This window comes from Gallinula chloropus, assembly GCF_964237585.1.
Source record: "Gallinula chloropus genome assembly, chromosome: 4".
NCBI classification, from domain to species: Eukaryota; Metazoa; Chordata; class Aves; order Gruiformes; family Rallidae; genus Gallinula; species Gallinula chloropus.
The window spans coordinates 85,092,721-85,118,332 of NC_140088.1; the positions used below are offsets into that span (position 1 = coordinate 85,092,721).

Genomic DNA, 25,612 nt, shown 5'->3' on the forward strand with positions numbered 1-25,612 from the left:
GGGATGCACAAAGCCCCTGCTTGCCCCACTCCCGGGCAGCAGGCTCCCACCCCGTTACAACAACCCCATCCTTCATCCCTGCCCAACTCATGCCCAAGGCATCCCAAAGGAGACACAGAGCAACAAGCCCCAATTCAGCAGCCCAAAGGGGTCAGCAGAGGAAGGACCTGAGTCCCAAACAGCATCCCACAGCCTCTGCCAAGTCTCCCCTGCCACGGTCCGAGTCATCACCGAGGAGAAAACCAACACCTTGGCCCTGACCTCACGTCCTTGACCTCCTGCTATTAGCAGAGCCCTGTGGTGTGGAAGGCAATGCCTTGTGGCTTTTAAGGGAAGCGGGTGACGCCGGTGCTGGCATCGTAAGCAGGGGCCAGACCTGGATATATACAGGGGCTGCTGCCCGGGACGAGGAGCCGAGAAAGCCTCCCGACCCCGCAGCCATGCCCTGCAAGGCGCTCGCCCTCTGCCTCCTGGGGCTCCTGGCACTCTCCTCTGCTTGCTACATCCAGAACTGCCCCATCGGGGGCAAGCGTGCCATCCTGGACATCAGGAAGGTAGGTGCTGGCTGACCCCCTCCTCTCCTTCTCCCCACCTCCCCGGGGCTCCTGCAGGGAGGAAAGGACCAGGGGACAGGCTCAACCCCGGTCCCTTCCCCACTAACACCCCCTCTCCCTTTCCTCCCTCCCCCGAGCAGTGCATGCCCTGCGGCCCCCGGAACAAGGGTCACTGCTTCGGGCCCAACATCTGCTGCGGAGAAGAGCTGGGCTGTTACATCGGCACCTCGGAAACGCTGCGGTGCCGGGAGGAGAACTTCCTGCCCACACCCTGCGAGTCGGGACGCAAACCCTGCGGCGGCAGCGGAGGCACCTGCGCCGCCCCCGGCATCTGCTGCGGCAGCGGTGAGGGCAGCCCCGGGTCCCCGTCCCTTCCAGCCCCCCCTGGGCACTGGGTGCTCACACACCGTGTTGAGGCAGGAGAAGGGACGTTGCCCTTAGAATTTACCCTTGTCCCATCCATCCCATCCCATCCCCGACAGCCAGGGCCACCCCGCTCAGGGTTGAGCTGATCCCAAGGCCAGGGAAAGTGACAGGAGGTTTGGGGGAAGGGGAAAGCCAGCCAGCAGCCAAATTTAAGGGCTGGGCGAGCAGCAAGAGGCCTGTGGTGCACAGTAACCCGTGCCCCCTCCTGCATTCATTGCTTTTCCAAAAATCTGGGCTTCTTCCCCAAGATGGGTGCTACAGAGACCCTGCCACAAACCCTGCCGAGATACGGGGCACCAAGTGGAGTGTGGCCAGCAGGTGACAGGAGGGGATCCTCCCCCTCTGCTCTGCCCTGCTCAGGCCCCACCTGGAGTGTTGTGTCCAGTTCTGGGCTCCCTGGGATAAAACAGACAGGGATCTCCTGGAGAGAGTCCAGAGGAGGCTACGGAGATGATGAAGGGCCTGGAGCATCTCCCCTGTGAGGAAAGGCTGAGTGAGCTGGGACTGTTCAGCCCAGAGAAAAGAAGACTAAGGGGGGACCTTATTAATGTTTATAAATATCTTAAGGATGGGATGCAGGGGGAAATGGGCAGCCCCTTTTCAGTGCTCTGTGGGGACAGGACAAGGGGCAATGGCTGCAAGTTGGAGCACAGGAAGTTCCACACCAACATGGGGAAGAACTTTTCCCCAGTGAGGGTGAGGGAGCCCTGGGACAGGCTGCCCAGGGGGTGTGGAGTCTCCATCTCTGGAGAGATTCCAGCCCCGTCTGGACGCTGCCCTGTGCAATATGAGCTGGGGAGCTGCTTTGGCAGGGGGGTTGGACCCCATGAGCTCTGGAGGTCCCTTCCAACCCCCCACCTCACTCCACACTACTGAAAACCAGCACAGAGAGAGATGCCTGTCGGAGGGCTGGTTCCTGGTGCCACCTTGTTTCACAGAGTGCTCTCCTCTTTCTCTCCCTGCACAGAGGGCTGCACCCTTGACTCATCCTGCGACCAAGAGATGCTGACTGCATGAACAGCCAGGAGCAGGATCCCCCCTCTGCCGAGCCGAACCCACCCCATGGCCAGAACAGACGAGCCAAGGCCTGTGACTCAGATTTAAGTGAGGATCTTAATTAGAAATAAAACTTGTACAGACACACAAAAGCAAAGTAGTGTGGTTTTTTCCTGTGCTTGCCTGGTTTCTGTGCAGACTTTGGAGGGTGGGCTGGGGAGAAAAAGCCATTTTGAGGCAGGTGCAGATAAAAAGAGAAGGTTTAAGGTGGGTTCCTGCAGCTGGTGTTTCATCTGAGCGTGGGAGGGGAGAGGGAGCTGTGGTCGGTCTGCTCGGGCTCTGCCTGACCCACAGCAGGCAGAGCCACAGCTGTGGCACCAGGCAGCCTGAAACCAGCAGTTTGGAGGCAAAGCCGAGGGGGCTGCTCAGCCTGTGAGACCACAGTAAGCCAGAACCACCCAAGAGGACCCAGAGCAGGCAACAGTATTGCCTACAGCTCCAGCTTCTTCAGGTGACGAGCAACCTCTGGCTGAAGGGGCTGGGAAGGCAGGGGCACAGAGCTGAGATCACTCTGAGGTCCCCTGCACTGTTTCCTTGCTAAGCCAGCCCAGCAGATGCACAAAGGTGGGTTTAAAGGCTGCACAGGAACAGTGGGAAACAAAGAAACAGTTTGTTCCTTCCCCCAAGAAGAAACACTGGGTCAGTTCCCTACAAAACCATTCCCAGCTCCTCTTCTTTCAAACGCACCTGGAGGGGCTGGCACACAAACAGTGCCAGGGAGCTCAAAGTGGGATCTGCTCTTCCCTCCCCCCACCCCAAATGCCTGGTGTGGAATTGGGACAGATCCAAACACGGGGAAGGTGGGAACACCCAGAGTCAAGAGCCACAGGAAAATGATCAGCAGCAGCTTCTCTGCCACCTCGCAGGGCTGAGAGAGACTGCTGGTGCCTCCGCTGCTTGTTTCTCCCTCACCCTCCTTTCCCACAGGCACTCATGAAGCTTCAGAAGCAGCAGAGCCAGACCTGCAGGGCTGCTGAGACGTTAAAAGGACTAAAGCAGCTCCTATCAGAGCCTCTGGACAGAAACCAGGCCAGTGCTCCCCGTGCCCCAGGCCGGGGCCGCTAAGGCAACACTGTCCGCTTGACGACGCGCCCGTCCTTGTCGATGGCGAAGTTGTAGTTGCGGGGGTTGTCCAGGCACTCCTGGATCCGTGTCTCCAGGGTCTCAGGGGTGATGAAGGTCTTGGCTTCCTCCTGCACGAGGGGCAAACGCCGGCTCTTACCGCACGCCGGCGGACAAGGCAGCGCCAGGGACGGCGGTGCCCAGGGAGCAACCAGAGAGCCCCAGATGCCACCAGCCTCACCAGGAGCTCAGAGCCCAGAAGGCTTTATTCTCCGACTCAGGATTATTCCACCCTCTGTTTTCGGAGCTCACACTGAACCTCCATCCCATCCACACGCTGTCAGCACCCCCGGAAGGCGCTAACGCTTCTCTTCCCAGCTCCCAACACAACAGTCTCTGGTAAACAAGCCCACGGACTCCACATCCCACCCACAGGCTGCCATCAAACCCCTCTCACACACTGCTGGCAGCGTCCTCCCCAGCAGGCACCAGCTGCTCTTACCTGAAGCCGGAGAACCTCCTCCTCCTTCTCCTTCAGGAAAGCTTCCATTACCCTGGCCTTGTACTCCGCAGCCTGTAACTTCCTCCTCTTCTCTTCTTCCTCTTCTTTCCTAATTCTTTCCTCTCTGCCATGAGGAAAGGAAAACAAAACAAGGAGGCTTCAGGGCATGCTCACACTGGGGGCAGCGCAGTCAGACACACTAATCCCTTGGGATGTGAAGCTGCCAAAGTCTGAGTGCCACCAGCACAGCAAGGAGGGGGCACAGTGGCCACACTGGGGAGAAGAGCCCTCAGAATTCCCCTCCTGCAAGAGAAAAAGTAATGCAAAATCTTACACAAAGAACCCAAGACTTGGGAGGGTCTGGCTCTGTTTGGGAGCTCCAAGTCAAAGCATGGGATGTGGGAGCCTGAGTGCTTCCTGACAGGTCAAGGGGCAGGCAGCAGGCATGGGACAGATGGGGTTTTCCCCTTCCCCTGCTTTCAGGATTCAGCACATGCCAATCTTCTTGGAAGTGTTGATGTGCTTCCCCTGCCTGACCAGAGGATGGCTCCTTGGCAGTGCAGAGAAACTTGCCCCCTGGAAGACACTCACTTCCACTGGAGAGTGGGAGGCTGCAGAGAGCTCAGGAACTCACCCCTCAGCAAGAGGCATGGAGACATGACCACTGTATATACTTAAAAGGTCAAAATGTTGGCCCATTTCAAAAATGAAGCCTGACCAACTGACCTGGGTGCTGAATTTAGTTCTGCATGAGCAGAAGGCAAAGCCAGGGAGGGAAGCGTCCCCCCAGCTCCACGAGGGGCCGGGCTGACCTGCGGGCCCGCTGCAGGGCGTTCTGCTCCTCGTTCCAGGCCATCAGCCGCCGGTGCTCCTCTGCCAGCTCCGCCGAGTCCTCCTGGGCCCGCAGCGCCTCCTGCTTCTTCTGCACCACCTCGGCCTTGAACTCATCCCTGCCGGGAGGCGAGAGGATGCTGCTGAGCCCCTGCCCAGGGCTCTGGGCGATCCAGGCGCTTCTCCCAAACCCGCCCCACAGCCATCCCAACCCTCCTCTGCTCCTGAGTGCCCCCCCCCACCCCAATCCCCCCCCCTCACAGCCCTGTACCCAGCCCCCCCAAGCCCGCCTTGCCCTACAGCAGCCCCCCAGCAATGTAACCCTCGGTGCCCGGCCCCACAGCCCCCCCATCACCCGTCCCACCCCCAGCCCCCGCCCCACCGCAACAGCCCTGACCCCTCCTCCGCCCCCCCGCCCCCAGCCCCCCAGCAACAGCCCCGGCCTCGTAGCGCTGCCAAGGCCGCGCCCCGCCGCCCCCCGGGCAGGTACCGGAGGGCGCTGAGGACCAGCCGGTGCAGCCGGTACCGCTCGGTGATCACCAGCAGCTCCTCAGGGTCGACGGGCGGCGGCACCTTCAGCCGCGACGCCTTGGACTTGGCGGGGGGGTCGTACCGCGTCTTGCGGCCCCGCGCCGGCACCAGCCGCGGCCCCCAGGCTGGGGAGGGTCCCGGGCGGGCGGCGGGACCCAGCGCGGCCCCCAGCACCGGCCCCGGGCGGCAGCGGCTCAACGCCGACAGCATGGCGGGGCGGCCCGCGCGACCGGACGTGGCGTCTGCCAACCGCCCCGCCCGCCAGGCGGCACGGGAAAGGCAGCGGGGCCCGGCGGGAAATGTAGTGCGGGGCCTGAGGCGCCCCCGGGATGGACACACACCCCGGGACACACACCCAACCCCGGGATACACACCCAGCCCCGGGATACACACCCGCCCCCGGGACACACACCCGCCCCCGGGATACACACCCGCCCCCGGGACACACACCCGCCCCCGGGATGGACACACACCCCCGGGATACACACCCGCCCACCCCCGGGACACGGCTCCCCCCGGGATACAACTCCCCTCGCCCCGGGAAACGGGTCCCCCAGGTATTTAGGGACACGGCTGCCAATGGGACACGGCGCCCCCGGGATGCAGCTTCCCATGGGACACGGCTCCCCCCAGACTTATAGCACCCCCCTGACACGGCTCTCCACGGGACACGGCACCCCGGGACACACGGCACCACGGGACACATCATTCCCCCACGGGACACGGCACCCTCCCCGGGACACGGCACCCCACGGGATACAGCAACAGCCCCCGAGCCCCCCTCCCCGGGACACAGTTCCCCTACGAGACGCGGCCCCGCGGGACACAGCCCCCCAGAACACATAGACCCCCTCCCCCCCAGCACACATAGAGCCCCCCCAGCACACACAGAGCCCCCCCAGCACAGAGACCCCCAGCACACACAGAGCCCCCCCCCAGCACACACACAGAGACCTCCCAGCACACACAGAGACCCCCAACACAAAGCCCCCCAGCCCACAGCCCCCCAGCACACACAGAGCCCCCCCCCAGCACACACACAGAGCCCCCCAGCACAGCGACCCCCAGCACACAGTCGACCATCCGCCGTCCTCCCGCTCCGGGACTCCCCCTCCACCCCCCCCTCCCCGGGACCCCCCCTTCGCGGGAGGTCCCCGCAGCCGCCCCCACTCAGGACAGGGCTCCGCCCGCCGAGCGCCTTTATTGCCCGCGGGGACCCGCCGCTCGGTGCCGGCTCGGCCGCGGCGAGGCCGCTCGGTCCCGCGTGGGTCGGTCGGTGCCGCTCACCGGCGGCGCAGCGCAGCCCCCTGCGGGAGCGGGGGCCCGGTCGGTGGGGTCGGGGCCCCTAACGGCCTCCCCAATTCCCCGGGCCCCTGTCCCCTCACCCCAGTGTCCCCTCACCCCCAGTGTCCCCGTCCCCGCTCACCAGCAGCGGCTCCTCCCGCCGCGGGGGACACGGAGGGGGGCGGCAGCGCCAGAGCGGGGCCGAGACCTGCGGGAGAGCGGCCGCCGTGGGACGGACACGGACACGGACACACACACAACCCCGTGGGGTTGGGTGTCACCCGAGGGGGGGGTGAGGTGCCACAGCGGGGGGCACTGGGCCCTACCTGCAGGTCCGGGGCAGGGGCGAGGTCCCGCTTGCCCCCCGGGTACCAGCCGTGGGACCAGTGCTGGCCCGGGCACGGGGGGACGGCAGCAGCCAGCAGCAGCAGCGCCAGTAGCAGCAGGGACCCGCGGGGTGCCATGGCCTGGGGGCTGTGGGCACAGAGGGTCCCTGTCCCACCGGCATCTACCCCTGTGTCCCACCCACCCCAGGGAGTGCTGGTGGTTGGGGGTGGAGAGGCCGGAGGGATGAGCACCCACCCATGGGTGCTGCTTGGGGTGGGTTGGGTCCAGTGAAGATGACCACCCCAGTGTCCCGTCTGGGTTTGGGGAAGGAGATACAGAGGGGCTGAGCACCCATGGGTGCTGCTGGGGTTTGGGTCCAGCTTGGACAGATACTCCAGGGGTGCCCTGCGGCTCTGATTTGGGGTGAGCAGGACCCTGTGTGGCACCAACACCCACCCACTCACCCACTCACCCACCCACCCACCCACCCACCCAGCACCCCAGTGCTGGGGCAGCCTCACCTGTCCAGACGGGTGACGGTGGCTGGCTGGAGCGGTGGCTGGGCTGGGCACCGCTATTTGTAGGGCTGGACAGCGGTGACGTCGGCCCCGCTGCAGCTCCCATGGGGGACAGTGACCTCGTCAGTGATGTTGGCCTCCCTGTGCCAGCGCCTGTCGCCTCCTTCTCCCTTGTCACATCAGGATAGCACCTTGACACCCTTTTTTTGATGGGGGGGGGGGTCCTGCCCCACTGACCCTGCTCTGGCTTGTCACCCAGGGCTGGGGAACATGGGGGGCCCAGACAATGGGCTCATTTCCCAAATCAGCTCCTGTGGGCTGGGAAAGGGCTGGATAGAGCCCAGCCTCACAGACAACATGCCTGGCAGCCCTCTGTGAAGCTCTTGGTGAAGGGTGGGGAGCAAATTCTCTGTACCTCGGTTTCCCCACCCAGCATCAGCCCCAATTTCACCAGTTCTCCCCCTCCCATTCCAGGTTCATCGCTGCCAAATCAGGGCTGGATGCTGGCAACGGCCACGCAGCCTGAAGCCCCCAGCTCTGGGGATGCAACAGAGCCTGGGAAGGGGGTTTAGGCAGGATCTGGCCCCAGATTATCTCCAGCAGCTGCTGACATCCCTGCTATTTGCAGTCGGATGTGGCAGCGGGATGGGCAGATGCTGCAGCAAAAGGACAGGGCAGCTCCCCAGACTCTGAGATTCCTCTGTCCCCACAGGGATCCTGGGAAAGGAGGAAAAAGGGGGAAGAAACCTCGTTAGTATCACCAGGGAGTGGAGGGATGGAGGCACTTGGGGTCAGCCATCTCCACCAGGAGAGCGTCTGCAGAGGGTGAGCATGCTCACCCCCCTCCCAGGAGGGTCCCTGTTTCTTCTGGGGTCAGCATATTTATTTCTGAGCTTAGAGCCTTGGCTGAAAGCCCCCTGGATTCAGGAGCTGGTTTATTAATGAAGCAATGATGTTGGGGTTCCTGGGGAGAAGGGGAAGAGGAGGGGCAGGTGATGGAGCCGGGATGGCAGCAGCAAGGTAATTTTTGGGGGTTGTTTAAGGCTGCTGGGGGGAGGGGGGGTCCCCTTACCAGTCTGTCCCTGCTGAGCCCCCTCCCCACCACAGGAAATTTGCAGCTCTGAGAAATAAAATGGGGAATCACCTCCAGCATCTAGGGATGGAGGTGTCCTGCTCCAAGGATGGAGGACAAGAGCTGCAGCAAGTTGTGCATCATCGGCAAACGTGCGCACGTTGTGTAGCCAGAGGCCCTTTCTCCCCATGGCTATGGCTGGGACAGGCTTGGTTGTCTCCTCTGGGACACAGGGCTCCTCTCCCTGGCTCAGTCACACTTTCAAGGAGCACTGAGGGTACAGGGAAGAAAATGATCTAAATATACCTGGAGATATTCAAGGTCAGGCTTGATGTGGCTCCGAGTGACCTGATCTAGTGAAGATGTCCCTGCTCACTGCAGGGAGGTTGGACTAGATGACCTCTAAAGGTCCCTTCCGACCTGACACATTCCCTAATTCTATGAAAATAAAGCAAAGCCATTTTCTGGAAGAGCAGAACTCCCCCAGATCATCTGTTCTCTGGACCACGGGTATCAGAAGCCAAGATCTGCTGGGGCTGCTCCAAAGCCTTTCTTGAGTGGGGGTTGCTCACACGGCTCCCAGAGCTGGGCAGTGAGGACACTGGGCACATGGACACAGCCCCACCCAGCCCAAAACCGCTCCAAAATTTCCCTTCTGCTGCTGCAACAGCCCAGGAGGAGGCCCAGGCCCAGGCAGCTCTTGGGAAGAGACAACCCATGAGAACATATGGAGCTGGGACTGTCTGGAGCTGCTTCCTCCTCCAGCCAGAGCCCCCAAACCCCATGGGGCAGCCCCCCCTCACCACTGGGAGCCCTCAAACATCCCCTGGTGATAACCCCAGACCCTGCATCATCTCTAAACCCCCCCCACACCCAACACACAGATGTTTTCTTCAGGGAGCAAACCCCCTTTTGTTTCCCTGGGCTGGGTGGGGGTTTGTTTCCCAGCCAAAATCCCACCTGTGGCTGCTGTGGTCACGATGGGTTTCCAAACCAGCAGCATGCTGTGGCCTGACCCTGAAGAAGGAAACCCTTTTGGTTCTGATTTTGATAGAAAAACTCAGCTATGTATATGCACACACAGAGAGGAACACACAGGAAGGGCTTTTTCTCTTTTCTCTCTCCTTTTTTTTTTTTCCTTTTGAAGAACTCACTGGCAGAAAAATGTGAAACCATTTCCCTGCAGGTTGGGAAAAGCTTGTGCTTGTGGGGATATGGGTTTGCTGGGTTGGGTTTGGAGGGGTTTGTTTTTCAGATGAGATCCAGGATATCTTTTGCTTATTTTTTTTTTAAAAAAAAAAAGAAAAGAAAGAGGCTTCAATCCCTCCAGATAAAAAAAAAAAGAAAAAAGAGATTTACAAACAAAATAACAGCCTGTATCAACTCTCCAGAAGAGAGATGGTGTGACAATATTAATCCAAACATCACGCTATTTAATTCCCCAATAAAACATTGGAAAAAAAGGAGCCAACAGTATCTGCACTAACACTTTGCTACATATAAAATCTCCAGCTAATATGAAGCTTATGGTACCAACCTCTAAAACAGTTAAGATATATACACATAATTTTTGTTTTTTGGGGGGTAGGAGGGATATTAACAAACAGAATATTACAAAATATTAAAGAAGGCAACTCTTCTGTCATGTTTTCAGCACGGGGAGGGGGGATTTCTTTTCTCTTCCTCTTTTTTTTCCCCCCTCTTCACTTGAAGTTGGCGTAGTCTGAGAAGGCGTCGATATACTCCTGCACCACCTTGTAGCAGAATTCGTACTGTTCCTGTGGGATTTGGAGAGAACACGGTGTTACACCTTGAAAATTCACCCCTTGGACATAATCCCATGCTTTATGGTTTGTGGTTAAGTTGGGACTGAGTGTGGGCAGGATGGGAACTGGATTCCCACCCATGAGTAGGTCTCAACTGCTTTGTGCTCCCAAATCCAGGCTGCCCACCCTCCTTGTTGCAGTACCACCAGCAAAAAGCAGCTGTTTTCCCCTTCCTCTCCTATTTTGAGCCTCAAAACCTTTTTTTTTTATCTAAATCCCTGTGCACCCCTGCAAAGCCTTCCTGCAGGACCTCAGCTTGTCTTGCCTGCTCCTCCCCTCCCTGCCACGCTGACTGCCCAGCCCTAGGCCACAGCTGCTCCAGGACATGTTTCCAGTCTCTTGGAGCCCATCAATATGTGGGCTGTGGCTGGGGATGTCTTCAAGGAGGTGCCTACAACTTGCATCAGTGTGCAAAAAGAGGCCTGATGCCCTCAGCCAGCCCAGCTCTGTTCCAGATGTCCTAACAGGGTGAAGGGGAGATACCTCCTAACCCACTTCCACCCCTTTGTTTTTCATGGAGAGACAAAACCTTCCACCAAGGAAGCTTTTGCTGAGTGCTGAGTCCCCATCTGGTTCCTCTGGGGTGGCAGGAGGAAGGTGGGGTGTGCTCAGCTGTGCTTACCAGTGTCTGCACCATATGCGGCCTCTGCAGTCTCAAACTCTTCACGGTCTGAAAGACGTCGAGTATCCCTTCTGCCTTCACCCTCTCCAGGACAGTGCTCAGCGCACAGAAGGTGCCTGTTCTTCCTGCTCCAGCACTGGCAAAGAGAAACCAGGAGGTAAAGGAAACCATCCAGCCAGCCCATGTTGGCTTTGCACGGGGGGCAATGCATAGGGGAACCACCAGAGAACAGGAGGAGGCAACAGTTCTGCCCCAGCATCACCCACTCTAGCTAGGATATGCTGTATGAGACCAAAGCCTCTTTGCTTAGCTGGGCAGCAAAACCCCATACCACCTCTGCCCAGGCTGCTCCTGCCCACAGTGAGCCTGCTGAGGGACTTTTGGCCATCTCCCAAGCTCCTTGTAGAGAGCAGGTCCCTTTGGAAGGGTGGTGAAGCCCTGCTCCAGCCTGGCTTTACCTGCAGTGCACAGTGATTGGGTGGTTGCCAGACTGCTGCTGCTGCTTCTGCACGGCTGCGATGATGTTGATCATCCCCTTCCCGTCCCCGGGAATCCCAACTTCTGGCCAGCCGTGGAAGTGGAACTGCCGAATCTGTCGGCTCTTGTTTTCCTGGGGGAAGAGCTCAGGGTCAGGAGGCTGGTGGGAGAACCATACTGAGAAACCCACCAGTGCAGGGGTTTGGGCAAACCATCCAGTTAGGAATGCTGTCTGCTCGGGGAAGGGGAAGCATTCCTGCGGCGTGGAGCAGGGCAGGATGTGGGGAACTGGGGGTGGGAAGTGGGTGTTGGGCACAGGGATGAGGCAGAAGGAGGACACAGGGTGTTGTGGGGCAGCAGGGCAGAGGGGCAGGGTGACAAGTCATCAGCAGGCCAGGAACGCTCGGGGGTGGGAAGTCAGCGCAGGGAACAAGGTGGGATTGCAGGGGATGGACATTGCTTTGGGATGCTGGGGAGACAATGGAGCTGAAGTTGCCAGAGGAATGGAATAACACTTGCAAGAGGCAAGCTCAAAGCACCATAAACATCAACTAGGGATGATGACAGCTTAACCCAGGAGGTCCTAGAGCTTCCCCCAGGCTCTTACCCTCGTGTTTGTTACCAGCAGGTCCCGCACTGTGTAGCTCTCACACTCCTCCTCTTTCTTCAGCTCCACAGTGATGTCTCCATAGGACACAGAGCCGTCAGATGGCCAGTACTGGGCACACTTCTCCTGAGAAAGCATGAGCAGGGAGACAGGGTGAAGTCCCCATATTTTCCCCACAGTCTTAAATAGAAGAAGGCTTCTCCTGGGGCTGGTGGCTGCCCAAAACCAGGTGGGATCCCCTGGTCTTGCTTTGGAGAGGAGCTGCCCACTGCACCCAAAGGTGCTTTGAGAACTGAGGGTCTGGAGTTGGTTTATCAAACATCTCCCCACCCTGGGGCTACAAACAACTGGATTCTCAGTATTGGAAAGAGGGGCTGAGCAGCGAAGGGGTGAAACAGGGCCCAAGGCCTGTGGCACTGGCAGTGTGGGGCCATCGGGGGATTTTAAAGGGGCACACAGATTTGTTTGGCTGGAGCTCAAATGCCACTATCCCTGGGCACTCACCTGGCCTCTCTCCTCCAGCTCTGTTAGCATCACTATGGAGCAGGATTTCCACTCCCAGATCATTCTCCAGAAGTCCTCTATTGTGTGCTGCAGTGGTCCTTGGCTGGCGATGTAGGAGTCCTTCTGGCGATAACCCTGCGAGTTGAAAAGAGGGTTAGAGTGAACCAGCAGTGCCTGGGTGCTGGGAGCACTGGGAACTCTTGGGCATGATTGGTTCCCAAGCTCAGCTAAATTTTGGTAGCATCATGACTGTCCAGGTAAACATCTGTGCCCACACCCTGGGCATCGAAACCTGCTCTCACAGTGGGTTACGTCCTCACACATGGGCATTACCACACTGCTGCTCAGTGGCTGTGGTGCCACCACCTCATGCTTCGCTGTGGGAAGACCTTTGTTTTAAAGAAAAGCAGCTGGAGGAAGATGCCACCCCCTGAGGTGCATGGCATTATCCACATGGTGAGGAACAATTTGGGTTCCCACCACTTCTAAGCAATGTAGCAGAGGGTCTGAGTGCTGGAGCAGAGCCTTTGCCTGAGCTCCACGTACTCCAGATGATTTTTTACCAAGGATTTTTTTGGAAGAAGTAAGCAAAACTCACTGGAACTAGATCATCTTAAAGGTCCCTTCCAACCCAAACCATCCCATGAGCTATGAAAACCAGTACTGCTAACTCTTGGTGACTGGCTCTTCCACAAACACAAAGCACTTGCTTCCAGCAACGTCCCCCGGCGCCCTCGTTGCAGGCTGTGACTAAAGATGGTTCGTCATTTGGAGCTTGTCATTTAAGCAAAGTTCAGCAGAGGCAGGAAATTGAATCCTCAGCAAGAACTGCTAACCTGACATTTAAGCTTTCTGGTCTGGATGCAGAATAAAGTGGCTGCTGCCGGCTGTGCTGTGTCTGATGCTCAGGCAGCCAGAGCAATCCGTGGGGACCCAACAAAGGAGATGTTGGGGAGCAGTTAATTTGGGATTTTGTAACTTGGAACAAGCTGGTTTTACTGGTTCAACCCATGGCAGTAGTTGCCCTTTGGGGGGATGGGCAACCCCCCCCCCCCAACCCTGCCATTAGGAGATGAACATAGGGATTGGGTGTGAGAAGAGAGGGGCTCTGTCACTTAGCTAGCATTGGCATCACTGCACAAAGACAAATACTCATACAAGATATCCTCCTGAAGTCAACAGGATTACTCATGAGAAGAGGATGTGCAATCACTGAACTCCTCTGTGGCGTGAGGAAAGCACTTAACCTCTCTGCCTCGCCTCCTGCCGTCACCCAGACAGGTGTAATGGGATTGACCTGCTTCTTCTCAGGGGGTTTGGGGTCTGTGTATTGCTCCATTACCTAATCTAGTAGATATTTTCTGACCAAAAGAACTGCAATCATTGCCACAGCTACGTGTATCCACTTCCCCAAAGCCATCATCCGAGCTTGGAGTTGCAGAAGCAAGACCAGGATTTGGAGGCTCTGCTCAAACTCCAGCTCTCCCCTCCCACCATCCCTGGGACACAAGGAAGCTACACAAGGACCTTGTGTAGCTCCAGGCCTGGAGGTTGGTGGCCCTGCCTGTGACAGGGGAGTTGGAACTCTATGATCCTTGGGGTTCCCTTCTAACCCAGACCAGTCCATGATTCTATGATTCGATATACAGAGGGGCTTCTTGGAGAAGGAAGCTAGCACCATCTGGTGACACACAGCAAAGTTAAGCAGGAAGAGCCTTAAAAAACCCAAAGAAGGAATGTTCTGGGATAAATCCTTCCCATAGGAAGCAGTGTGACGTAGTTTCCACTGGGATAAGATGGAAAGAAGATTGAAGAAGACTCACGTCAATGAAGGAAGCGTTCACGTAGTCTGTGTTCTCTTCACCTCTCTTCACTGGAATGATTACTCGGTTGAACTCATCTGGAAGAGAAGTGAAAGGAGTTTTGGGGAACATCTTCAAAGCATGACTCCTTGATAACCATGCATGGCCTCAGCTGGGAAGTCACCAAGTCCTGGGACTTGGAGATATGGGAAGAGGAATCTTGTGTTTACAGCACCCGACTGGGATAAGGAGAATCAGTTCTGCCTTCTGCCGTGCCCGGATTTGGGATGCTGAGGACTCCAGGAGCACAGGGACTCCCTTTTCCCTCAAGGCCAAAAGCCTCAGCAGCATAAACTAAGAAGGAAGTCCTGGCAGGGACAGGCCAGGATGAAGGCAGGAAAGCCCCAGGGACGGCATCCCATTTGGCCATGATAAATCACCCGCCCCTGACTCTGCCCTGCCCCTTCATGCTCACCCTGCTTCAGTAGGGGGTTGGACCAGATGACACCAGAGATCCCTTCCAACCTCAGCCAGTCTGACTCCAGTACCAGGGGCACAAATACATCTGTCTTGACAGCTCCTGAGCACTCACAGAATCCTAGAGTGGTTGAGGTTGGAAGGGACCTTTGGAGGACATCTGGGGTGACCCCCTGCTCAAGCAGGGCCACCCAGAGCTGCTTTCCCAGGACCATGTGCTTTTTAATACCTCCAGGGATGGAAACTCCACAACCTCCCTGGGCAATCTGTCCCAGGGCTCAGTCAGCCTCACAGTCAACAAGTGTTGCCTGATGTCCAGAGGGACCCTCACATGTATGTCTCAGTACCCACTGCCCCTTGTCCCTTCACTGGGCACTGCTGGGAAGAGCCTGGCTCTGTCCTCTTTGCACCCTCCCTTCAGGGATTTACATACACTGATGAGACCCCCGGAGCCTTCTCTTCCCCAGGCTGAACAGCCTCAGCTCTCTCAGCCTCTCCTCACAGCAGAGATGCTCCAGTCCCTCCAGCATGGTCATGGCCCTTTGCTGGACTCTCTCCACTATGTCTGTGTCTCTCTCATACTGGGGAGCCCAGCACTGGACACAGTGCTCCAGGTGTGGCACCCCCAGTGCTGAGCAGAGGGGAAGGATCACCTCCCTCCAGCTGCAGGCAGCACTTTGTCTAACACAGCCCAGGACACCACCAGCCACCATTGCAACAGGGGCACCTTGCTGGCTCACGGCCAGTCTGATGCCCACCAAGACCCCCAGGTCCTTTCCTGCTGAGCTGCTTTCCAGCTGGGGAGGGGGCCCAGCACATCCTGGTGCCTGGGGCTGCTCCTCCCCAGGGGCAGGACTTCCCACTTCTCCTTGTTGAACCTCATGCTGACCCATTTCTCCAGCCTGAGTCCTGTTCCCACACCACCCAAACGGTCCCCTTGCCCACCAGGCATGCTTTCCCTGGAGAGACAAATGAAACTTACATGGAATTATCTGAAGCACCCTGTTCTTCTTCATATTTGCAGGCAGGTTGCCCGTTCTCATCTTGTCATTCTGAATTTTGATTGAAGTGAGTTTCTGCAGAGGGAGGGATGGAAGCAGAGGCAGCTTTCAGAGCCACCCCACACCAGGCCCAGCGCACGGTGGTCCCTACAGCCCAGCACCATCCAGGCAGACACACCAGGACAAGAACCCCTCTTACCTTGAACTCCTCTTCCAGCCCGTTGCTGCTGGTCCCTGGCACTTTGTTGTAGATCTTTTGGAGGTGGATCTCTAACGAGGTCACCTCCAGCTCCGTGTCGCCGTAGAGATAGTGCTCCAGGAGTGCTTGGTATATAAACACATACTGCATCTGCAGGGGTTGCAGGGACAAGCCATCAGCCTCTGCTCCATGGTCACTGAGTGCATCCCAGTGCACATGCTGGCATCAACCCCCCTCACCCCACTGCCCACCCACGCTCGTGAGGTGTGTGGCACCTGGGGAGACCCCAGAGAAGTGGGTAACAACCTTTCTCCTGCTGTAGGGCTGCTGGGACCTTTTTTGCTCCAAGACACCAAGCTGACATGACACAAAACTTTTTCCAAGCAGGGAGACCTGATCACTCTTTACAACTACTTGGAAGGAGGTTGTAGCCAGGTGAGGGCTTGTCTCTCCTCCTGAGTAACTAGGAGGAAATGGCCTCAAGTTGTGCCAGGGAGAATTTAGATTGGACAATAGGGAAAAATTCTTCACCCAAAGGGTTGTCAACTACTGGAACATATAAAAGATGTGTAGATGTGGTGCTCAGGGACATGATTTAGTGGTGGGACTTGGGCAAACTCTCTGGGCAAACTATGTCAGGGTTTCAACAGCTTCAGCATAAAAAATGTCTGCCTTGTATCCAGTCTAAATCTCCCCCCTGTGAGTTTAAAGCCATTGCCCCTCATCCTACAGCTGCAAGCCCTACTAAAAGGTCTGTCTTCATCTTTCTTACAGCCCCTTGAGGAGCTGAAAGTGGCTCTGAGGACTCCCCACAGCTGTCTCTTCTCCAGGCTGAACCACCCCAACTCTCTCAGCCTGTCTCCAGAGCAGAGGTGCTCCAGCACTCTGATTTTTGTTGTGACCTCTTCTGGACTTGCTCCAACAGCTCCACATCTTTCCTGTGCTGGGGACCCCAGATCTACAATTCTAAGAGAGGCATTAAAAAAAAAAAGAGCAGGACCCAGTGAAATGGTGCAGCACCCTTCCAAAATGAGGGATGATACTCAACCCTCACACAGTGTGCTGGTTTTGGCTAGGATGGAGTTAATTTCTTTTCTTAATAGTGGATGGAATGCTGTGTTTGGGAGTCAGGATGAGAGCAGTGGTGAGTGATAGCACCCTAATGCTTCTAGTTGTTGCCAAGCAGTCAAGGACTTCTCAGTTCTTCATAGTTCCCTACTAAGGAGAAAGGAGGGGACACAGCCAGGACAGGTGACCCAAACTGGCCAAAGTGAGTATTTCATGCCAATTATGTCATGCTCAGTATAAAGGGGGGCTGGGGGAAGGAGGAGCAGGTGGCTCCAGGACACATGTTTTTGGGGATGGTCCAGTTTTCAGGATGGCTCTGGGCTGCACAGCCTGAGCTATGTGGCTCAGTGAGAAACTGCATCGTGTAGCACCACTTTCATATATTTCTTGCTATAAAGTCCTGATACCAATGTTATATCTATCTTTCTGCTATTCCAGTAATCTCTCCTTATCCCAACCTGTGAGGTTTGGGTTCCTTGGTTTTGATTTTGTTCCCTTTCCCTTTCCTCTCCCTCACCCACCCCAACTCCCCCCCCCCGCTCCAACTCCCTTTTAAAGAACAAGAGACTGTGTGGTGCTGGGCTCTCAGCTGGGGCAAAACCACGACACACAGGCTTTGCTGTGCACATGGAATCTACCACCAGTGGTAAAGCCTGAGCTGGGGGATGACCTGTTGGAGAGAAGCTCTGCTGAGAAAGACATGGGGGTCCTGGTAGAGGACAGGCTGGCCATGAGCCAGCAGTGTGCCCTGGGGGCTGAGAGCCTGGGGGGGCATCAGGAAGAGTGTGGCCAGCAGGTCACAGGAGGTGATCCTCCCCCTCTACTCTGCCCTGGTCAGGCCCCACCTGGAGTATTGTGTCCAGTTCTGGGCTCCCTGGGATAAAAAAGACAGGGATCTCCTGGAGAGAGTCCAGAGGAGGCTATGAAGATGATGAAGGGCCTGGAGCATCTCCCCTGTGAGGAAAGGCTGAGTGATCTGGGGCTGTTCAGCCTGGAGAAAAGAAGACTAAGGGGGGACCTTATTAATGTCTATAAGTATCTTAAGGATGGGATGCAGGGGGAAATGGGCAGCCCCTTTTCAGTGCTCTGTGGGGACAGGACAAGGGGCAATGGCTGCAAGTTGGATCATAGGAAGTTCCACACCAACATGGGGAAGAACTTTTCCCCAGTGAGGGTGCCAGAGCCCTGGGACAGGCTGCCCAGGGGGTGTGGAGTCTCCATCTCTGGAGAGATTCCAGCCCCGTCTGGACGCCGCCCTGTGCAATATGAGCTGGGGAGCTGCTTTGGCAGGGGGGTTGGACCCGGTGGGCTCTGGAGGACCCTTCCAACCCCTGTGATTCTGTGAGTAGCTCAGCAGCAGCACTTACATCTGTCTGTACCATCTGGCAGCGCTGAGCCCGGATGCGGCTGACGAAGCCGTAAACATCCACCTTCCTCTCGGCGTGCATCATGTCCAGCATGGCATCGATGACGATGAACGTGCCCGTGCGTCCGACGCCGGCGCTGAAAGGGCAGAGGGAAGAAGGGGTCAGTGCAGCAGTGTTGGGGTTGGGGTCCTGGTCCTGGGAGTGAACCAGATGCTTCCCAGCAGTGAGTAAATAGCACTATCTGGTTTGGAGATGAGGGAGTTCGACTGGAACTGGTGTTTGGTGTCACTTGGGTTTGGCAGAGGGATGCACACAGCATCTCCAGCAATCAGATAGGCAGCAGCCAGATGCTGGACAGCATCTCCAGCATCCACTGCGGCCAGAGTGCACGAAGGCATCAAGCAGGGTGAGCCACAGTGAAATCTGAGTGATCTACAGGTTCCAGAGTCTCAAGGGCTGCCTGTTCCTACCAGCTGCCCACTGTCCTTCCAGTCACCCTTCATCACATGAAGCTGAGCCCACCTGGAAGCTTTGTCCCCGTGCTGGCAACTCTTCTCCATCAAGGAGAATAAAGATGAGGCCAACAAATGCTATGGAAAGATCAAGCTCTTTTGTCAGCTGCTTCCTAAGAATGCCAGAAAGATGGAGTTGGGAGGTGGCAAATGAGATTGTCTCTGCCTTTAACTTTGGGGCTTTCCCTTACGGAAATGTGGAAAGCCCCTGTGTCCCGCCCCAGACTTGCTGCTGCACCTGAAACTGCTCCATGCCAAGACAAACACCACAGCCTTTGCTCCAAGGCATGCTGCCAGCTAAGTACTGCCTTCCAGCAGCAAGGGATATTGCCCTCTCATGCCCAGGGCAGCAGGGAGCCAGAGGAGATGCCACTGATGCCCAGCAGTGGTGCTTAGTTAGCTCGCTCAGCATCCGGTTAGCACAAAGACCACTCAACATGAGTTGTAACACCCCCACATCCCTGATTCCAGGAAGGTCCTTCAAATCAGATGCTTTTTTTCTTTTTCTTTTTTTTTTTTTAACATTCCCATGAGGATCATTCCCATTTAATAATAAGATAATAATAAGGCCTCACCAAAAAACCAACCAGAAACCTTTGAACACGAGCTGCTTCCCAAGGGACCCAGCAAGGGCTGAGGTCAGTGTGAGCAGGACGTACCTGCAGTGCACCACTATTGCTCCTGCATACTGGGGGTTACACGTCTTCACCTTCTTCAAGAACTTCAGCATCCCAATGGGGGTGAAGGGGACCCCAAAGTCGGGCCAGCTGGTGAAGTGGAACTGAGTCACCAGGCGCTGGGGCTTCTTGTTCGTGACGTCACCCACCTGAAGAGGTAACGTGTACTCAGGTTAATGATAAATACTCAGATTTCCCTTCTTTCCCCCAAAACAAGGGAGAGAAGGAGCTACAGCCCCATGACTGAGCTGGACAGGCTGAGGGAGCTGGGCTTGGTCAGCCTGGAGAAGAGAAGGCTGTGGGGAGACCTCATTGCAGCCTTCCAGTCCCTGAAGGGAGAGAAACAGGAGGGGAATCAGCTTTTTAAAAGGGTAGATAATGGACAAGGGGGATGGATTAAAGCTAAAGGAGGGAAGGTTTAGATTAGATATTAGGGGGAAGTTTTTTACAGAAAGAGTGGTGAGGGGCTGGAACAGGCTGCCCAGAGAGGTGGTGGATGCCCCATCCTTGGAGGTGTTCAAGGCCAGGTTGGATGGGGCCCTGGGCAACCTTGTGTAGGTCCAGGCCTGGAGGTTGGTGTCCCTGCCTGTGGCAGGGGGGTTGGAGCTCTGTTATCCTTGGGGTCCCTTCCAACCCAGACCATTCTATGATTCTATGATTCTATGACAGCTTGAGAAGCACTTGCATCCACAAGCTGAAAGGGCACAGACTCAGGGTCTGTGGCCAAATTAGTTTCTAAAACCATAACATTTTAATCATCCAGCATCACATTCTGCATCCTAGGGGTGAGAGATGCCAGCCTGGCCTCAGCTGCGGCTCCATCCTGGCAGAAGCTGCTCTATTTCATTCCCTGCAGACTCAACCAGAAGCTGACACTTCCCCACATCTCTGCCCACAGCATCCTCAATTAAAGGCAGAGGAGGAAACCACCCACGCCCAGGCTGTTGGCATCAAGGGAGGGGCTCAGGAGAACCCCACTCAGAGCCCACACAGGTTTTCAATCACCAGCTCCTCCTTGCCTGTCTCTGAGAGCAGCAGGAAAACAAGCAAGGGGGACTACAGCATCCAGAGCCTCCTTGGAGGACCAGAAAATGTACCAACAGATGGGAAAGCAATCAAAACCAACACATAGGGCACTGGATTGTGTCTCTGCTCATGGGATCAGTCTGATTGTTTGCAGGAATTAAGTATCTGTGGGTGACAGTAGGAACTGCTACTGGGGACAGCGAGTGCTGCAGTATCACTGGACTGCATGTCAGCCCTGGCATCCCTCAGGGCAGCCATGGCACCCACTGGGAACGGGCTCACAGGTGGTTAAGGTCAGTGAATGTGATTAGGAATGGATGCTGGGGTCACTTAATCCCAACTCCTCTCTCTTGGCACCTCGGAGGAGTTGAAGAGCATGCCAGCAACCTGATGAATGTCCACCATGGAGAGGGATGGGATGGGATGGGATGGGATGGGATGGGATGGGATGGGATGGGACGGGAGGGGACAGGATGGGATGGGATGGGACGGGATGGGATGGGATGGGAGGGGACAGGATGGCACGGGATGGGATGGGACGGGAGGGGACAGAATGGGACAGGACGGGATGGGATGGGACAGAATAGGATGGGATGGGATGGGATGGGATGGGATGGGATGGGATGGGATGGGATGGGATGGGATGGGACAGGTTGGGAGAGGACGAGATGGGATGGGACAGGATGGGACAGGATGGGATGGGACAGGATGGGATGGGACAGGACAGGATGGGACAGAATAGGATGGGATGGGATGGGGATGGGATGGGAGGGAACAGGATGGGATGGGACGGAATGGGACAGAATGGGATGGGATGGGATGGGATGGGATGGGATGGGATGGGATGGGATGGGATGGGAGACACGGGCCCAGGCACCTGCTGGATGCAGAACTTCCGCACAGTGTAATCCACCAGGACAGTCACATCCTCCACGGACACTCGGATGTTCCCGTACGTCCAGCAGCCCTGATCTGGCCAGTACTGAGCACATTTACACTGTGGGGAAAGAAAACAGGACATGGGTGAGCTCTTGTCCCTTCCAAATCTGGCATCAGCTCCAAGACATGCCCATGGGCATGAGATGTGCCAGATTCAGGGGATGCTGGGTTAGATACCAGCACATGAAGCCTGCTGGCCCCTACCTCTTTCCTCTCTTTCAGGTTGGTCACCATGACAATTGTCGCTGTGTTTTGCTCCCAAATCATCCTCCAAAAATCGTTCACTGTTTCTTCCTTTGGTCCTAAGGGGAAGGTACAGAGAAACATTGTCTTTGGGACCAACCTCTCAAGCACTGGGACCGAAACCCAGCGTGTGAAGTCTCACACTGGGGATGATGCAACACAGTTTTTGCCAATAGATGTCAGCACAGGAAATGCTTTGGAGCCTGGGCATGCTGTAACCCAAGGAACAGTCCTCTCACACAATAGCTAGGCTTTTTGGATATATTTTAGGGTCAGGGGTTTAATTTTTTAGCCCAAGAAGGGGAAATCAGACAAATGGAACATGAGAACAACTTGCCCAAGGTCACCCAGGGAAAGTGGCTGTCACAAGTAGGCTGTTGAGGTCCTGTCCCCCAGCCTTGTGCTTTAACCAGGGGATCCCCTTTCAACACAGCTCAAGGGTACTGCCAGATCTGCCAGACAGGGAGCCAGCTCAACCTACAGCTCTCCTGCCAAGCTTGAGGCTAAGGGCAAGCCAAGAGAAAAGCAGAGCCAGAGCTTTACTCTGGTCAGCCTGGTAGTGCTGACAGACCTGATCCATGCTTCCTTCTCCAGCAGGAGCCAGGCAATCTGGCAGGCACTGTCCTAACCCATTTGCAATCCAAGAGTGGAAACACAAACCACCTCCCATGGTCCAATACCCCCCTTTTGCTGACACAAACTTCCCTGTGAATGGGAATCTTGGTTTTAGGGACACGTTTGGACCCTCTGGCTACGGATGGAGCATGCAAGCTGGTGACACACTGGCTGGGGGCAACTGAGCTTGGGAAGACTTGTGATGCTCGCTGTTCTCAATAGCTAAAGAGTTCTGCCTCCCTTCTGAAGACCACAGGGAAATGTCTCTCCAAAGGCAGAAGCCCAGATTACTGTCTGCTGAGGATTAAAAAGGAGCAGAAGTGAAACAAGATCAGCGTGGAGCCCTCCATAATAACAGATTTGGGGAATTTAATTAAGCAGGTCACTGGCAATGCTTCCAGAGATGACCACTGGCAGACCTGGGCCAGGGTGGTAGGACAAGGCTCAGGGCAGAAATGCTTCAACACCCTCCAGCAGTTGGTATGGCACTGGTAGGGCTCCTTGTCCTCCCCCAGCACATCCAGCACTGGTCTTTGACTGGGAAAACCATTTTGGGAACAAACTCAGGACCAGCCAAGACTCCTTTGGACAAGGAGAGCTCTGCAAGGTGCCGTGCTGTGGTTAGACTGGCACAGCTTCGCAGAGCAGAAGGACCCCAGACCAACTGCCAACAGAGAGAGGGAGAGCCACAGGAATAACCCAGCATTTACCTTGTGCAGCAATGAACTTGTTTTTCTCTTGGTACCCCTATGGAGAAAAGGAGGGAAAAAAGGAAGACAAATGAAAGGCAAGTATTTGTCTAACACAGGAGTCATGAAATGCACCTACATCATTAGTAAACAGAGACATCACTTGCTCTGATGCTCAGTCCCACGTGAGGAGAAGGGGCTGCAGCCTCCAAGGGGAGAAAAGGCACTGGCAGTGGGGCAGAACTAATGGAAAATCCCTGTGTGAAGGGTCCCTGCAACACTCCCCATGCTCATGTAACATGACAACCACCTTACTTGTTGGCACAGTGCATGAAGTGGTACCCAACAGCCCTTCTGCTGGGGTCAGACCCTGCATCCAGAGCAGCACATGAAAATCAGCATTAACCTTTGGGAGACAGAGCTGCTGAACTCCTGGGAATTGATTTGCTGCATTTCCTAAGGGATATTTATTTACTGCTGAGGAAGGAAAGAAAAAAGCTCTTCTTCATTTTGCTTTTCTTCATGTGCCTCCACCTCTCTCTCTGATTTTACTTCTTTGTATTTGCCTTCCAATTATTTGAGCCATATGGTGATAGTCCCACAGGACCCATCTCCTCCCAGGAACAGAGCAGGACAATGTTGCTTCTGTCTGAGCTGCGTTGCTTCATTTCTCTTTCACCCCCTTCCCACATCCAGCCCCACAAGCTGGGAAGTTCCCATGATTAACCAGCCACAGCACTCATCAGCCACTCATCAGAAATCCCCAGTTCCTACAGGAATGGTTTCCAAAGCCCTGCCAAACCAGCCAGCTTGGCTTTGCAGCAACCTAAGGAGTGCAAGTGGGGAAAAGTGAGGTGGGAAGAGATGTGACTGTGGCAGAACAGCTGAGGAAGGGCAGAGATACAGCTGGAATATATGAGTTCCAGCTCTCGGCCTTTTATTCCAACCGCTTTTATCTGGGCTCATGACACAGAACAGAGCACAGTGAGCTCTACCACGGTCACACAAAGGTTACAAGATCAAAACCCAGAGTAATTTATTGCTCCAGAGAAGCTGGGGAGATGTTAACACAGGAGGCAGTCTCTTAACCACACTCTCCCAGGCACAAGTCACAGCCCATAGAAGCCCCACGCTGCTGCCGGCTGGGGCGCAGCCAGCAGGGATCCCCCCTTCCAATCACAAAACTCACATTAATGAAGGAGGCATTGATGTAGTCAGAGTCAGGAACCCCCTCGACAGGAGTCAGGTGAACCCTGGAATGATCATCTGGAGGAAAATTAGAACTCTGCATTAAAACCAAACCCTTCCACACAGCAGAAATCTGGCGTAGCAAGGAGGCTGGGTGTTGGGAGAGGAGAACAGGCTCACTGGCTCCCCTGTACCCACAAACACCCCTGAATTCTTCTTGCTTAAGCCTGGAGAGGTGCTAACCTCACCCAAGGAAGTTTTTCTTCTGCAGAGCACACACATTTGAGGAATCCCCCAAGCCAGCCCACTGCCCCACGCCTCCCAGCAAGAGCTGGCCATTTCGGCACTTCCCATCCGTTTAATTTTCCATGGTCTGGCTGCTGGTGGCTCCAGGGAGCTCCTCCTAGTAGGTATGTAAGATAACACAGATGCAGCCACCCATGAGGGAGGTGAAATGAGCTCATCTGTGTCCTCATCCATCCCAAAACCAGGAATGAGGAGCCCTGGCAGCAGCACAGGCCATGTTCTCCCCCCACCCACCCAGCTCCGGTACCTACAGGGCAGAATGTTCACGTATCTGTTCTTCTCCTTGTTCTCCTCCTTGGAAGCAGCTTCACACGTGGCCTGTATGGGACACGCTGGGAGAGCCTGTGGTGGCAGAAGAGGGGGTTTTCCATAGCGTTCTCACTCAGCTCAGAGCTGTAACCACAATGCAACCAGCACGTCCCTTGCACACCGCATCTGGGCATCCCGCTGGAGAGGGTGGGCACCCTTTGCTGGCTTCCAGGAGATGGAAGCAGCAGCCCCTCGTCCTCCTGGCCCTTTAGATGTGTCCCCACACAGCCTCTCCCCCCTCCACCTCACTGCTCCTTGTCCCCACCCAGCTCAAGGTGACTATTTGAATAGCCTGAGCTGGACGGGAGAGAGCAAATCCCTTCCCAACCGTGACATCGGGCGTCTCAGGACCCGTGAACACGAGGTGGCAGCAAAGCCTCCCACACCAAACCCACCAGCCCGGGGATCAAGCAGCTTCCTTCTGCTCGTGGAGGCTCCTGCCGCTATCAGGACCCCCTCAATCAGCGATGCTAACCCGATGACCCCCCCCCCCCAAACCTGCGGCAAGCCCCCATCACCTCCAGCGATGGGAAGGAGCCCCCGGGCACCCTCCCGTGCCCCACCGGGGAGTTACTCTCCACCCAGCGGCACCAGGGACCTGCAGGCGGGGGGGTGCTGCGGTCACAGGCGCTGCTGTCCCGGTCACAGCGGCTGGCTGGGTTTCACGCTCCAGCAGAGGAGGTGCTTCCCCCCAGCGCCGCTATTGCACATCCTCTTTGAAGAGCGCAGAGGACGGGAGGGGACCGGAGGGAGGGACTGGCCATCCCTTCCTCCAGCTGACGGGACAGCGGAAGTTTTCAAGGCAATTGAGTATTTATAACCTGAACACTCCCCCTCCCCAGGCATTCATTGCACCTATTTAGTTTCATGGAAGCGTGGCCAGGAAGGGGATCAGGTTGGGCAACAGCTGAAGAAAGTCAAGTGCCTTTTTTTTTTAAAGCATCTCATCATCCTCATATAGAATCCCAGACTGGTCTGGGTTGGAAGAGACCCCA

The 25,612-nt window shown here is 56.2% G+C and overlaps 3 protein-coding genes across 3 annotated transcripts in view; 1 reads left to right on the top strand and 2 right to left on the bottom strand.

The window, feature by feature from the left end:
• The first annotated feature begins 153 nt into the window (after nt 1-153).
• On the top strand, nt 154-2,081 carry LOC311190788 (neurophysin 1-like). Its single transcript, XM_084262813.1, has 3 exons — nt 154-554; nt 695-899; nt 1,948-2,081. The coding sequence occupies exons 1-3, from the start codon at nt 441-443 to the stop codon at nt 1,995-1,997; spliced, it is 369 nt and encodes a 122-aa protein (XP_084118939.1). The 5' UTR covers nt 154-440; the 3' UTR covers nt 1,998-2,081.
• Nucleotides 2,075-5,180, bottom strand: MRPS26 (mitochondrial ribosomal protein S26). Its single transcript, XM_084262812.1, has 4 exons — nt 4,922-5,180; nt 4,413-4,550; nt 3,601-3,724; nt 2,075-3,229 (listed from the first exon to the last, which is right to left on the bottom strand). The coding sequence occupies exons 1-4, from the start codon at nt 5,170-5,172 to the stop codon at nt 3,098-3,100; spliced, it is 645 nt and encodes a 214-aa protein (XP_084118938.1). The 5' UTR covers nt 5,173-5,180; the 3' UTR covers nt 2,075-3,097.
• A 4,395-nt stretch (nt 5,181-9,575) lies between these two features.
• The window catches only part of PTPRA (protein tyrosine phosphatase receptor type A), a 39,685-nt gene continuing 23,648 nt past the window's right edge, over nt 9,576-25,612 (bottom strand). Inside the window, exons 8-22 of the mRNA XM_084262742.1 lie at nt 24,560-24,650; nt 24,004-24,080; nt 22,836-22,872; nt 21,472-21,569; nt 21,206-21,325; nt 19,285-19,451; nt 18,114-18,249; nt 15,679-15,828; nt 15,461-15,554; nt 14,023-14,099; nt 12,200-12,334; nt 11,696-11,821; nt 11,070-11,221; nt 10,612-10,747; nt 9,576-9,941 (exon numbers count right to left, since the gene is read on the bottom strand). Of these exons, the coding sequence (XP_084118868.1) occupies nt 9,867-9,941; nt 10,612-10,747; nt 11,070-11,221; nt 11,696-11,821; nt 12,200-12,334; nt 14,023-14,099; nt 15,461-15,554; nt 15,679-15,828; nt 18,114-18,249; nt 19,285-19,451; nt 21,206-21,325; nt 21,472-21,569; nt 22,836-22,872; nt 24,004-24,080; nt 24,560-24,650 (1,671 nt within the window). The 3' untranslated portion in view covers nt 9,576-9,866. The remainder of the gene's footprint in view (nt 9,942-10,611; nt 10,748-11,069; nt 11,222-11,695; nt 11,822-12,199; nt 12,335-14,022; nt 14,100-15,460; nt 15,555-15,678; nt 15,829-18,113; nt 18,250-19,284; nt 19,452-21,205; nt 21,326-21,471; nt 21,570-22,835; nt 22,873-24,003; nt 24,081-24,559; nt 24,651-25,612) is intronic.